The sequence below is a fragment of the Macrotis lagotis genome, chromosome X (assembly GCF_037893015.1).
Source record: "Macrotis lagotis isolate mMagLag1 chromosome X, bilby.v1.9.chrom.fasta, whole genome shotgun sequence".
NCBI lineage: Eukaryota > Metazoa > Chordata > Mammalia > Peramelemorphia > Peramelidae > Macrotis > Macrotis lagotis.
In genome coordinates, this window is record NC_133666.1 from 654099916 (window position 1) to 654114781 (window position 14866).

Sequence of the window (14866 nt, forward strand, 5' to 3'; positions counted from 1 at the left end):
ATCTCTTCAGGGTATAGACCCAGTAGTGGTATTGCTGGGTCAAAGGGTATGCACATTTTTGTTGCCCTTTGGGCATAGTAGAACCTGTATGATTCTTACTATGGCTTCTCAATATTTGAGGGTTTTTTTCTTTCTGGATGCTTGCAGTATCTGCTCCTTGACCAGAGAGTTTTCAATTTGGGATCCCTTTCAGAAGATGTTCAATGAATTCTTTCAATGATTATTTTACCCTCTAATTCCAGGTTATCAGAGTGTTTTCCTTATTTATGTTTTAAAAGAAGTTGCCTGGTCACTTTTTTTGATTGTGGTTTGTAAGTAATAATTATTAAATTGCCTCTCCTGTATCTATTTTCCAGCTCATTTGTTTATCCAGTGAGTTATTTCACATTTTCTTCTATTTTTTCATTCTTTTGATTTTGTTCTTGATGTCTTGTAGAGTCATTAGCTTCCACTTCCCAATTCTAGTTTGTTTTTAGGTTTTTGCAAAGCAAATGGGGTTAAGTGGTTTGCCCAAGGCCACACAGCTAGGTAATTATTAAGTGTCTGAGACCGGATTTGAACCCAGGTACTCCTGACTCCAAGGCTGGTACTTTATCCACTGTACCACCTAGCCACCTCTCAATTCTAGTTTTTAAGAAAAAGTTTTATTCAATTGGATTTTGTAGCTCCATTTCCTTTTGGCTCATTCTACTTTTTATGGGGTTATTTTCTCAAGTGAATATTTATACAATTTTTTTAATTTTATGCTTCCCACCATGTTGTTGACTCATTTTTTGTAATTTTCTTGCATAACACTCATTTCTTTTCCCAATTTTTCTTCTACCTTTGACTTTTTTTTTAATCTTTTTGAGTTCTTCCAGGAGTTCATATTTCTCTTTGTCATGTATAGGCATTTTGATATAGCTGTCCCCTTCTGAGTTTGTGCCTTGATCTTCCTTGTCACCATAGTAGCTTTCTATAACCAGGGTTCTTTTGACTTACTTGTTTTTTGGTTCATTTTCTAACCTATTTCATGATTTTTAAAGTTGAGCTCTGCTCCTTGGATAGGGGACTTTCCCAAATTTCTTATACCAGAGACCAGGGACCTGGCCACTGGCCTGTTGCACTGGGGCCTCCCAGGCTAGCATTTCACCTGTTGCACTAGGGCTTCCAGGCCTGGCAACTCACATGCTTGGGCAGGGCCCTTAGACCTGGCCACTCATCTGCTATGCTATGGGGCTGGAAGCCTCGCAGATAGCCGGGTCTTCAAGGCTATGGTTGCTCTGGTTAGGGACTTTCCTATGGTTTGCCCAGACTGTGTTGAACTGAAAATGAACCTTTACTGCAGTTTTTCTAAGTTATCTTGGACTGAAAATTTATTTCACCCTGTCCTTTGTGAGTTCTGCCTCTCCAGAATTCGTTTTGCAGCACTACCTTGGATTTGATTCCTTTCATAAATTTTACCTATTGTTTAATCTAGACATCCTAAATTGTCAGAATTTCTCTGGATCCTAACTGTCATAAAATTGATTATTTTCTAGCCTGATGTCATTCTGAAATTTTGTTAGCCTGTTATCTGTCTTTGAACTCATTGATAAAAACCATTATTTTAATTGCATGGGAAGGTGCAAGCATTAATCCTGGAATATCACAGTAGAGAGTCAATGTCAAACTATTATTGATGATGACTCAAATTCTGGACATTCAACCATCTCTGAATCCACCTACTGACCATTTATAAGTTAATAACTCTTATTTTGACTACTAGAATAGCCTGAGAGGTTTTGTCAAATACTTGGATAACCTCTATAGCATTTCTCTTGCTTTCCAGACTTGTAATCTTTTCAGGAAAAAACATTACTTTTTATGTTCTGTAATTTCAATCATACCCTCTCTGCAGTCTCCCTCTTAGAAAGATAGTCCTGGGCATTCTCCACAGCAATTGTTTCAATTATTGTTTTCTCTCCTTGAGCTGCCCACACCTCTCTATACATACCCTGACTCAAAAGAGGACTTTGCCTGACAGTTTACTGAGAAAAGCAATCATCACAAGCTCCCTTTTCTTCCCTTGTCCATATCTCAAAACCCCTTCATATCACCTCCCATTCTTTCCTCTATATGTCTCTAAAATGAGACAGTCCTTCTCATCAGGGCCAAACTCCCTTAACAGGTTTCATGATCTGATCCCCTTTTTCCCCTTGAATAGACTGTCACCTAATTATCCCTATTCTAATTTACAATGTCTCTCCACCTTCTAGCTTTTTCCTTATTCCCTACAAATATATTCAAGTCCATTTCTTTATTGAGAAAATGTCCCTAGTCCCACTATCCCCTTAATCTACTTGGAATTCTCTCTAGTCTTTTGCAATCTGGCAGCTGGCCTCATTACTTAGCTGCATTGTTTTTGTCTAAAGTAAGCAATAGCCCCTGAATTCCAAGATCTAATGGTCTTTTTTAAAAAAAAAAAATATATCTGTCCCTTTGACTGAGACCTTTGACATTTTTGACCACCCTGTCCTCCTGGACACTCTCCACTCCCTGATATTTTATGACATTGTTTTCTTTATAATAATAATAAACAAACAAATAAATAAATAAATAAATAATATTCCTCCAGTACTTCAAATTTTGCAAATGGTTGAGAGGTAGAATTTGAATTCAAGATTTCCCAGCTCCAAGGTCAATATTTTATCCACTGGCCATCAAACAGCCTTGTTTTTTCTACTACCTATCTTACTCTTTCACCTAAGTTTCCTTTCTTGGCTTATTATCAATATCATAGCCCTTATTCCTAAGCCTCTGTGATGTGCCTTCTTCTCTTCTCTCTCTCTCTTACTGCATAGGTGATACAGTGCATAGTATAATGGACTTGGAGTCAGGAAGACCCAAGTTCAAATCCTGTCTCAGATTTCCTAGCTGTGTGAGCTTGGCAATTCTCTTAGCTCTGTTTCCATCAGAGAAATGGAGATAATAATAGAACCTACTACCCAGGGTTGTCAGTAAGTTTAAGTGATATCACATATGTAGAGTGCTTTGTAAACCTTAAAACATTATATAAATATCAGTTGTTATTATTATGAATTATTGATTTTCTTATACTGTGTACTTTATCAGAGCTCTGGGTTTAATCATCATCTCTATGCTCATGACTCCTAGATCTCTTAGCTCTAGCCTCTCTTTCCTAAGCTTTAATCACATATATTCAATTGCCTTTTGGACCTTTCATGCTGGATGACATGTCTCAGACTCAACATGTCTAAAACAATTCATTATGTTCCCCTCAAAACCAATCTGTCTTCTAAACTTCCCTCTTCTATGGAAAGCAGCCCTATCCTTTCAAGTGAGGTTTGCAATTTCATGTACTCATCATTCTCCACACTTTCCTTTCCTTTCCCCATATCCAGTCAGTTTCTCCATCTTGTGGTTTCTACTTCCCCAACATCTGTCACATCCATCCCCTTCTCTCCACTCAAACAGTCACAGGCCCTCATCACCTCTCACCTAGACTATTTCATTAGCTTCCTCCTTGACCTCCTCACCTTAAGTCTTTCCCCTTTCAATCCATCCTACATGGAGCTGTCAGAGAAATCTGTCAATGACATCACATTCTAATTCAATAAACTTCATTTGTTACAATTAGACTTTAGGGGTCAAAGATAAACTGCTGTGTTTGGAATTTAAAGCTGTTAACTTCTCCCCTACTGACCTTTCCAGTCCTATGATACATGCCTCTTCCTCATATGTACTATGGTGCAACCAAATTGAACTCTTACTCTTTAAATACTTGATTCTCCCTCTCCCATCTCAATGTTCATCCCCTATGCTTGGAAAGCCCTCCCTTCTCACCTCCACATCTTAGAATCATTGCAATCTTTCAAGGCTTGGTCCAAATGTCACTTTCTTTGGGAAATTTTCCTTGATTAGCCAGCTGCTAGTTTCTTTCCCCAAAATTCCATTTTATCTAATTTTGTGTGTATGGAGCATCTATGCACATCTATATGCAATTATGTATATATTGTGAATGTATGTGTTTCATGAATATATGCATGTATATGTTGCTTCCTCTAATTGAATGTAAGCTTCTTGAGGGCAATAACTGTTTTATTTTTGTTTTGTATTCCCAGGGCCTATCCTAGTGCCTGGTAAGTTTAATAGATACTCATTGATTGCTGAGCATGAGCCAGTTCTAGTTCCCAGGTGTGTTCAAACATAGGCCACATCCTAGTTTGACTAGAGAATGGGAAAAGGCGGAATGTTTGGTCTCATAGTACTGGCGTTCCTAACAGTTGTTTCCTGGTGAACCTTGTGTCTCTCTATGGGCAACAACAATGACCAAGTGACTGCTTTGATCCTCAGCCTCTACAGTTTGCCATAAAGTGGTGGTACATCCTGGAGTTCAGCTTCTACTTGTCCTTGATACTCACTCTGTGCTTTGATGTGAAGAGAAAGGTGAGTCTGGAGGGAACCAGGTTTTGGAGACAGCTTTTCCCTTTCCAGTTAAGAGAGAAGAGTGGAAGGAAGATGAGTTAGGTTTCTATGAGAAAAGTATCATGCTTGGTCCTGACCCTGAAAGTCAGTTCCTGGGGCAAGCACAGGACCTTTTCCCACAGAAGCAGTAAAAGTAGATCTGGTCCACTTGAGTTTATTTGATTCTGTGGAACACTGAGTAAAGGAGCCAGAAGCTCAGGAGCCAGTTCCATTCTGTTCAGTTTTATGGCCAAGGTGGTCTCTCCAGAGTGCCTACTAGTAGGTCCATAACAAACCCAACACCAACTCTCTCTCCACTACACTGTCAATCATTTGATTCTTCCTTTTCATCTTCTCCTTGTGCCTCACCTTACATCCTCCTCTTGCCAGACTTGGACCTTCCCTAAGATGACTCTGCAGTCAAGGCAGAAGTAGTAGGAGGAGAGGTATACCTAAAATGTAGATCAAAATCTAACCCTGAGTATGGGCAAAATCAGCGTCATCCTCTGGAAAATAAGCAAGGTCTTGTCCTCATGCCTGTCCTCCTTTTCCCAGGACTTCAAGGAACAGGTCATCCACCATTTTATGGCTATCATTTTGCTCTCCTACTCTTATTCTGCCAACATTGTACGCATTGGAGTGCAAGTGCTGCTGCTACATAATGTATCAGATATCTTTCTGGAGGTAAGTGAGCTCAACATGGAAGAATGTAGCTGGGATCACTTAAGTACCAGGGAGCTTCATGTATATGAGACCACAGCCCCAGAGAGGGGAAAAGATCTAAATTCCCTTATCATTATTGAATTTCACTGTGCCTGGTATGGTAAACCCAAAAGGCCCTAATAAGAAGGACTCGGGGCTTAAATGGAACTGACTCATCTCTTGGGAGAGGAAGAGAATGACCAAAAGAAAGAAAGAACTAAGACTTTTTCTCTCCCTGGCTCTTTGTTTTTGACTCTAAGAGATCCCCATGGACAAACAGGTTTTTTCTTGGTAAAAATACTGGAATGATTTGCCATTTGCTTCTCTAATGTGTACACATTTTACAGAAGATGAATGGAAGTGACTTGCTCAGGGTCACACAGTAAGTACATGTCTAAGGATAGGTTTGAACTCAGATCTTCCTGACTCCAGGCCCTGTGTTCTATCCACTACACTATCTAGCTACCTCAGTTTTGTCCCTTCCAGAGAGTAAAAGTCCAGGGAAATCTCTATAAACAAAACTTAACTATGATTTTCATCTAGATTCTCCCCAAAATAGGGAAGGAGGCACACTAACTGGGTCCCTCCAAAAAAACTTCTCATTATGCTAGATGGGTAATAGGTATAAAACAGCTCTTCACTTCCCCACTACAAAATACTGATTCAAAAGATTCAAATATGCATTAGCAAATAGTCATTTTGCTATAATGGAACATAAGCATTCCCAAGAAATACAATGCCATTTGAAATCATCCAATAGAATATAGTTTATGAAGATAATAAGGTTCAAGACACAAAACTCAAAAACTTCATCCCCATAAAAAAGATAGTTCACTTTTACACTGATTAAATGATTTTAAAATGCCAAATAGTGGAGACTATGGAGACTATGCCTTTGACCTTGGGTTGCTGTTCTATCTACATGCCAGGTACACAAACAAGTTGGCACAAGGCCATGATAGAAGGGAATAAGGATGAAGGTAGGAGTGTTGTAGACCAACCTTTCCTTGCTTTCAGCTCCTACTAGACTAGAAGATACACAATGACACTTTACCTTTGCAAAGACCTGAAGGTCAGTTGTGGAAGTGGTGGTCAAGGAGGACTGCAGCTTCTCAGTCACTGTGAAGTGATGCCATTTTCTGGATTCATTCATTTTCCCTTTCAACAGAAATTGAATAGAAGCAAACTTAAAATTCCTGTACTGCTCAAAGTGTCCCAAATATATCAATCATGTTGGAAAAAATTCTCATTTCCAAAAGATGCATTACAGCAGAATTGACTATTCATAAACATAAAACATCACCATTAGCTCTCTACATTCATTTTACCCCTCCTGAAAGGCAGTCAGGCTCTTTGTGGCATAATGTACCAGATATTTTACTTTGGCCTCAGGTTTTCATTGTCAATATCCAGATCTCCTAACTATCCAGGGCATAGATTACTTTGGTCCTTCAGCTACAGAACAATAATAGAAATAGGGGCAGCTAGGTGGCACAGTGGATAAAGCACCGGCCTTGGAGTCAGGAGTACCTGGGTTCAAATCCAGTCTCAGACACTTAATAATTACCTAGCTGTGTGGCCTTGGGCAAGTCACTTAACCCCATCTGCCTTGCAAAAACCTATAAAAAAATAAAAAAAATAAAAAAACAATAATAGAAATAACTATCTTCTCTAGGAAATTCTTCCTCTGATAAGTTGATACCTGAATTCAGAACTCTGGAACTCTCTACCCATAGTTACCCAAAGTTGGAAATAACTATTTCTCAGGACCACTAGTCTATGACCTGTGCCACAAAAGGATGAATAGTAGTGAAATACTTTCCCCAACCCTTCTGAAAGTCCAAAGGAGCAAAAGTTTTAGCAAAGAGCCCTAATAGTAAAGGATATCAAAAAACAGTTAGCACAGATGTTTCCATAATTCTCATGGTTTACTTCTGGGAACAAGGTTCCATCTAGAGTCTGTCTTCCTGATTTTCTATAGACAATCAGTACCATAAGGTATTGCTGTATCATTCTTGCATAGTCTATCTACCTCAATAAAAGACTAAGCACCAGTCCTATATTTGAGAGATTTATCTAGCAGTACATGGTGCCTCTGAGCGACCACTTCTAGCCCAGCATTCTTCAGTTCTTCCCTCTATTGTAAAGCCTTGGCAGGAGTCATGAGGAGGTAGGATCAGGAAGGAAAATATATAAATCTTTGCAGGGGGCAGAACTGAAAGGACTGGGCAGAGAGAGCATAATTCTGAAGACCTACCCAGGCCACAGAGACTGAATAACTTGACCAAAATGGTTAATGGTGGCTTTGCTAATGAGCTCATGGCAGAAAGTAAGGAAACCTGGAAGCAACAAGGTTGAATATCTACCAGGATCCCAAAAATTTCAGCTTTAGGGTAGAGGATGCATAGAGCAAAGGGCTGGAGTTGAGATGGGGGAAAAATCAAATTGTCAGAACAGTGCTTTCTTTGGAAAAGTCCAGGGTAGGGGAAAGGAGGATGAGGAAGGGGAAGGGAAAAGGGCATGGATAGAAAGTATAATGGGAATTCAGAAAATGACACTGGCAACCACAGTTGGGATGCCCAGTTGAGAGAGACTTGAGGCAAGGGTCCTTATTAGGAGACTGCATACAGGAATGCAATTTGGGATGCATAAGAGAGAATCAGTGTCCAAAACAGGGGCCTTAACAATTCATCCAAACATACATACATCCATCAATCAACAATTATCAATTAAATGACTGCTAAAATATTAGTCACTTAAGACTGCTTACCTCAGTTTTCTCATTTGTATAAAGAGCTGGAGAAGGAACTGGCAAATCATTCCAGTGTCTTTGCCAAGAAAACTTCAAATGGGGTCAAAAAGAGTTGGATACAATTAAAACAACTGAACAACAACATGCTAGCTATTATATTGTTTGCATGTATTAATTATCTTTTTAATGTGTTTCAGAACGAGTAAACAATCCAGATTTGGTTAGAAAATAGAGTATAGGAAGGGAATATTAAGTTCAGAAAGATAAATTGGGACTAGATTATGAAGAGCTTTGAATGCCAAATATGAGGATTCATATATGATCCTGAGAATACGGAATTTTTTGAGCAGGGGTGTGATATGATTGGACCTGTATCTTAGGAATATTACATTGGCAGTTGAGTGGGGAGAGACATGAGGCAGGGGATCCAAATAGGAAACTACATTCAGTAATCCAGTAAACCATAATTAGTAACTCTAATTCTGATAGTTGGAGATAAGAAAATATAGATAGAGATGTGGATATGTGGAAGGATGGGAGAGGGGGGCAAAAGTGAAGAGTCAAAGATGATGGTGAGGTTTCAAATATAAGTGACAAGCAATGTGATGCATTTGAGAGAAATGGAGAAGACTTAGGGAGGGGAGGATGCTGAATTGTGACAATAAATGTCACAATCCATGAATGTGTGTTTATTCTGTGCCTAGCTCTGTCCTACACAAAATTAAAAGAGTAGGGTAGCATTTTTAGTCTCTAATTGATGCCCTGAAACTCAGACAATCCTCCATAGGACATGTTTAGGGTACATATAAGAAAAAGTTTTCTGATGTTCAAAGATCTCTGAAAGAAGAATTTGTCTTCTGTGAAATGTAGGAGTTTCCCATCATTGCAGACCTTCAGGTGAAATCTGAATCTAGGAGGATTCTTGACCAAGTGTAGGTTGTACTAGATACCTTCTGAGGTCCCATCTAAACTCTGGGTTTATGTATTAATAAAATTCTATCTTGTTGTTTCTTTCCAGTTGGGTAAGATGCTAAGTTACGCAGGGTGGAGGATAACTCGGGACGTCTTGTTCATCATCTTTAGTCTGGTGTTCTTAATTAGCAGACTCATTGTCTTCCCATACAAGTGAGTTTGGTCCTGGGAAGTGGGGTAGATTGAGGTCAAGGAGGAGGAGAATGGTCTGAGTAATGGGGACCTTCTGCTGCCAAGAGCTATCTCCTAGAAATAGAAGTGAGCCTCCTGCCTGATAAGGCATGCAAAAAAATGAGGTGAAAACAGGCCATGAGGGTGTGGGGGTGGTCCTTTAAAGAGATCCTTACCCCCATCCCAGGGACTTTTACTCTGTCCCTCTATTTTGAGGGATAGCAAGATATTTCTGATGACCAAAGGGTCTAAGCCTTGGCAGCCTGCCTCTTCCCTTTCTATATTATAATCCCCAGTTCCTTTTTCTTTTACAGAGTCTTCTACATTTCCTACCATATTTTCAAGAAAAACAACCAGTTCTTCTTTGGATACTATTTTGGCAATGCGTTCTTGTTGGTTGTAATGTGCCTCAATATTTTCTGGTCTGTCCTCATTGTCAAAATGTTCCTCAAACTTTTATTAGAAGGTCAGGTAGGTACAAACCTTACCCTGGCCTGTCCACCCTACTCTCTACCCATGACCACCAGCAAAGAAGGTGGAGAAAGGGCAGAAGTACTGGGGGGGTAGAAGCTGAACATTATAATGAAGACTTGGCATGCTAGTGCTGATAGACCCCAAGTAGTACCAGCAAGGCATCTTACCCAGTGCTCTTGCCTTTCACCACTTGTCTTTGCCAATTTCTCTCTGTCTCTCTGTCTGTCTCTCTGTCTGTCTGTCTCTCTCTCTCTCCTCTCTCATTTCTTTCACCTCATCTCTGGTCATCCTTCTTTCCCATTCTGTCTCACTTTGTATATTCAATCAATGTCAAATCTCATCACATCTGCCTCTACAATAATATCTCACCCTTCTAAGCCCTTTTCTCTACTCATTTAACTATCATCCTAGTGCAGATCCTTGTCACCAAAAACAGTTCATCTGAACTATCAAATTCATCCTTTATACAGTTCAAAAGTAGTTTTACCAAAATACAGATTAGGCCAAAGAGAAAGAAGATCATAGAGATCTGTATGCTTAAGAAGTTGAAAGGGGATGAGATCAGGGGTGTATATCAAGGAGTTTACTTTGGCTAAGTGAAAGGCTACAATTTTATATGAAAGTTGAAGGAGGAGAGAGCAGAAGAAGATATCGGAATAATGAGAGAAAAGGAGGAGAGGAAATGAGGGAGAATCTCATTGCATGACATCGATTGTTTCAGTGAAGAAGGAGGTGAGGTACTCACTCAGAGTAAAGAGAAGAGTATTGTAGGATTCTTGAGGAGGGATGAAAAAGTTTGGAATTTCCATTTTGGTGAATGATCTAGTAAATCAATCAGGAAAGTATAAAAGAATTCCCATCTTTACTGAGAACCTATTTGACAATATATAATAAATTTCTAGAGAATCTCAGTTATTATGGTCTAGTGTGAATATGGACAAAAGAGATGGATGGTGAATGTAATCCAAGGTTAGGATTTGAAAAAGTATAATATCTAATAGGACAATGAGGCAAGAGATTTAAATGGAGAGAATACTGTCCAGTTAGACTGATTTGCCAATAGGAGAGAAAGGAAAGTGTAGCCAGTGCAGGAGTGATAACCTGTTAAGGACCTAAGGGGTGAAGGAAATTGGAGATCACAGTAAAAAAGAAAAATATTGGGCATTGTAAAGCAAAAAGATGGAATAATAGATGATAATTGGACAAAGAAATCTCACAATTTATGTACAGAGAAGTGAAATATTTGTGGATGATAGCAAGCTCAAGGGGAAGACCATTTATTTCTATGTGTGACCCAGGTGGAGAGGGACAGGTCATGGGAGTTGAGTAATTAAGCTGGAAAGTTAAAGTTTTTAAGAGAGTATTAGTAGGTATATTGATGTCTCCTAGCATGAGAGTAGGAGTTTGGGGTGGGGAATGGAAACTATTGTTAGCTACTCTGAACTCATTAGGGAAGAAGAAAGGAGAATACTCTGGTCATTGATCATAGTCACCAAAACCTAGCCTGGGTGACAAATTCATTCAGTGAAGAACAGACTCTCTTACTCAATGAATGAGTGAATGAAAAAACACTTATTAAAGGCTTTAACCTTTATTAAGCTCCAACAACACTAAAAAAATTAAGACTGTATTGTTAAGGAAAGGGAGACAGCATATAGAGGGCACCAGTAAACAGTTTTGTTTTGGTTTCAGATTAATAGTTAGCATTTAGGTAATGATTAAGGTTTGTAGAGCACTTTACAAAAATTAACTCATTTGGGAAGTTATTGGAATTGTAAATGAGGTTGCCCTTTCCTGGAGTAATGGATCCAGGTGTAATAGAATACTGATTCAGGTTTCAAAACTGGAAATCAGGAAAAGAGGGTTTTAGGGTTCAGACACTGCCAGGGTAAATGAAATGTCAGTGGTTCAGAGACTGAAACAGCAAGCAGGATAGATAACAAGGTAATGGTGGCCATTCCACTAGCTCCCTATTACCACCAAAAGAAAGGATAGCTTCTATTTGTCATTTAAAAGATCATACCACTCAGTCCGTGTCTACTTTTCCAACTTCATCATACATTGATCCCATTGCTTCATTCATAATTCTGTTTGACTAAACCGGTCTTCTTGCTATTCCTCACCCTGGACACTATCTCTGTGTCTTTCCACATGCCTGAAACATAATCTCCCACTCACATCTTTTTCTTAGATTGGGTTCTTCTAAGACTCAAGCATCACCTAAATTAGGCATTTCCTGATTTCCTCTCAACCCCCAACTTCTGCTGCTACCCAAAATTTCCTTGTCTATTTACTATGCATATATTCTGCATATAATAGTTCTCCTGATAGAATGGAAGTTCGAGGACTATTGTATGTTTTCTTGCTTTCTTCATTACTTTGCACAGTAATGGATGCAAAGTAGGGGCTTAAGAGATGTTTGTTGACAGATTGTCTCTGTTTTTCAGTTTAAGTGTGATGTGAGGAGTGACGTAGAAGAGGAGGAGGATGATATGAGTGATGAGAAGTTGACAAAGAGTCAGCGTAGCAATGGAAGGCTCCAGCTCAGTCGTGTCACAGATGTGCGGGCCCGGGTGGTTCGAGGGACTGACCAGCTTGCCTCTGAGGCTGTACCTATGACATAATCTAGTCTAGCTTCTGGAGCATCTCTGCATTACTGAACTCATTACTTCCTGAAGACTAAATCACCCTGGGAAATGTCTCAAATTCTGATCAATCATGGACTACATTGAGCAAGCTTTATAATGGACAGGGGTCCTTGTCTCATTATATCTCAAAATATCCCATTTACTGGACCTTAGGGTAGAGGAGGGAGTATAGAATATCTCTTCTGAGGATTATATGGTGAATTTAGTGATCTTTCTGTTGAACAGCCTTTTCCCTGAACCACCCTAAGCCTTGGCTGCTGAAAGTTGCCCCTTAGAAGAACAGAGTGAGGGGGAGAGGGATGAAGAGGGAGACTTTGAACTTCCCTAAGCAATTCTTTCAAAGTTCCTTAAGTAACACATTACTCCATTCACCACAGGAAATTTCAAAATTTTTATCCCTTCTAAAACTTTCCATGTCACTCATGACTGGCAACCTTGTCTGAGATTTAGCTGAGAAAAAGTAATTTGGATTTATGCCTAGGTCACATTCAACACTGCTGCCTTGGTAGGGTACAATAAATTCCTTTTGTCTTATTTTCTGAGTTTTTCCTATTACAGCATGCAGCCTGTACATACAGGAAAAATTTTCCCTTTTAACAATTTGATGCACCAGTCTTATCACAGGCTGGTATGAACTCTCCCAGTAATTAGTCACCCATGAAGGGGTCAGAAAATTAAATTCCTCAGATGAGGAAGGATAAGGAGAAATAGGTTCAATTCAAAACCGATTCTTTATCTTTCATGATTGAAGAATAAGAATTGCATGCTTGTGGAAATGGGGCAGTGAGGAATAGATGGTCTTATTCAACCATAGGCAGCCAATATGGGGTAACAACAGGGTAAATCTCATGCTGAATCTCACTTAGGCAAACTATTAAAAGCAGAGAAAAGGTAAAATTGCACATTCAACTGAGAATGTCCAAAGTATATGACTGAATTTGAATCTTAGATAATTGTTTGAAGCAAATTTGGTCAAATAAATACGAAACTTTTGAGCAGTTTTTATGCTAAAAACAGACATAAAGTACTAACACATAGGAAAAATGAATTATTGGTATTTTGAGGTAAGAATTTCAAGCCAAGACTGCTCCTTGTTAATATGTCCATACAATCTAGATTTCTAAAAAAAAAAAAAAAAAAAACAACCCATAACCCACATAAGAAACCACTTTTGTAGGGAATAATTAAAGAAAGAACTTAATAAAAAGAAGGGAGGAAAAGATTTAATTGAGTATATTTTACTTTAAAATGGATGATAGTGACACATAGAGGGGCAGAGCCAAGATGGTGGCAGGAGAAGAGCCTCTCCTAGGTACTCTCTCCAAAATATTTGAAAAAATCTTAAAATTATGACTCTAGGGGTGGCTAGGTGGTGTAGTGGATAAAGCACTGGCCCTGAAGTCAGGAGTACCTGGGTTCAAATCTGGTCTCAGACACTTAATAATTACCTAGCTGTGTGGCCTTGGGCAAGCCACTTAACCCCATTTGCCTTGCAAAAACCTAAAAATAAAAATTATGACTCTAACTAAATTTTCAAGAGACAGAATCCACAGAAAGATCCAGTGAGGCAATTCTCCAGCCCAAGGTAACCTGTAAAATAGTGGGAAAACTCTGTTCCATGGGGTTAGAGGGGCAGTCCCGCCAGAGTGAAGAAACGTTTCCTCAACACCAAAAGAATAAAAAATTAGAAGAAAATGTGAAACATCTCATTGAAAAAAAACAACTGATCTGGAAAACAGATTCAGGAAAGATAATTTAAAAATTATTGGGATACCTGAAAGTCATGATCAGGAAAAGAGCCTTGACCTCATTTTTAAAGAATTACTACAGGAAAATTGCCCTGATATCCTAGAAGCAGAGGGCAAAATAGAAATTGAGAGAATCCACCAATCTCCCCTGGAAAGAGATGCCAAAAAAACAACCCACAGGAATATTATATCCAAGTTCTAGAATTCCCAAGTCAAAGAGAAAATATTACAAGCAGCCAAAAGGACACAATTCAAATATTGTGGAGCTGCAGTCAGGATCACACAGGACTTAGCAGCAACTACATTAAGGGCTCACAGGGCTTGGAATATAATATTCTGGAAGGCAAAGGAGCTTGGAATGCAACCAAGAATCAACTACTCAGCAAAACTGAACATCCTTTTCCAGGGGAAAAGATGAACTTTCAATGAAACAAGGCAATTTCAAATGTTCCTGTTGAAATTACCAGAGCTGAATAGAAAGTTTGACCTTCAAATACAGGACTCGGATGAAGCATAGAGAGAGTAGACAAGAAGGGTAAATTATGAGGAACTTAATGATAATGAACTGCATGTATTCCTGCATAGAAAAATGATACTGATAATACTCATATGAACCTTCTCCTTTAAAGGTAGAAGGAGCTGAAGATATATTGTTAAAATAGAGTCAATGGCTAAAAGGGAAATGTACTGGGAGTAAGAGAAAGGAGAGGTGGAATAGGCTAAGATATTTCATATAAAAGATATTTTTATTTTTTTTTTGCAATGAGCTTTTGCAGTGATATGGAAGGAGGGAAGGCGAGGGGGAATGAGGGAGCCTTCACTCTCATCAGAATTGGCTCAGAGGGCGGGGGTGCGTTTCCCGCTGCCACCGCGGTCAAGGGGCCCGGGTCGCCAGCCGGGGTGGGCAACGGGGCCGAGCTGAGGTAAGCGCGGGCCGAGGCAGCGCCAGCGCC

At 39.3% G+C, this 14866-nt stretch overlaps 1 protein-coding gene across 1 annotated transcript in view; it reads left to right on the forward strand.

Moving 5' to 3' along the window:
* LOC141501221 (ceramide synthase 4-like) overlaps nt 1-14830 on the forward strand; it is a 34520-nt gene extending 19690 nt beyond the window's left edge. The window contains exons 7-11 of the mRNA XM_074205016.1: nt 4336-4428; nt 5002-5130; nt 8919-9025; nt 9358-9514; nt 11965-14830. Coding sequence (XP_074061117.1) covers nt 4336-4428; nt 5002-5130; nt 8919-9025; nt 9358-9514; nt 11965-12141 — 663 coding nt within the window. The 3' untranslated portion in view covers nt 12142-14830. The remainder of the gene's footprint in view (nt 1-4335; nt 4429-5001; nt 5131-8918; nt 9026-9357; nt 9515-11964) is intronic.
* The last annotated feature ends 36 nt before the right edge of the window (nt 14831-14866 follow it).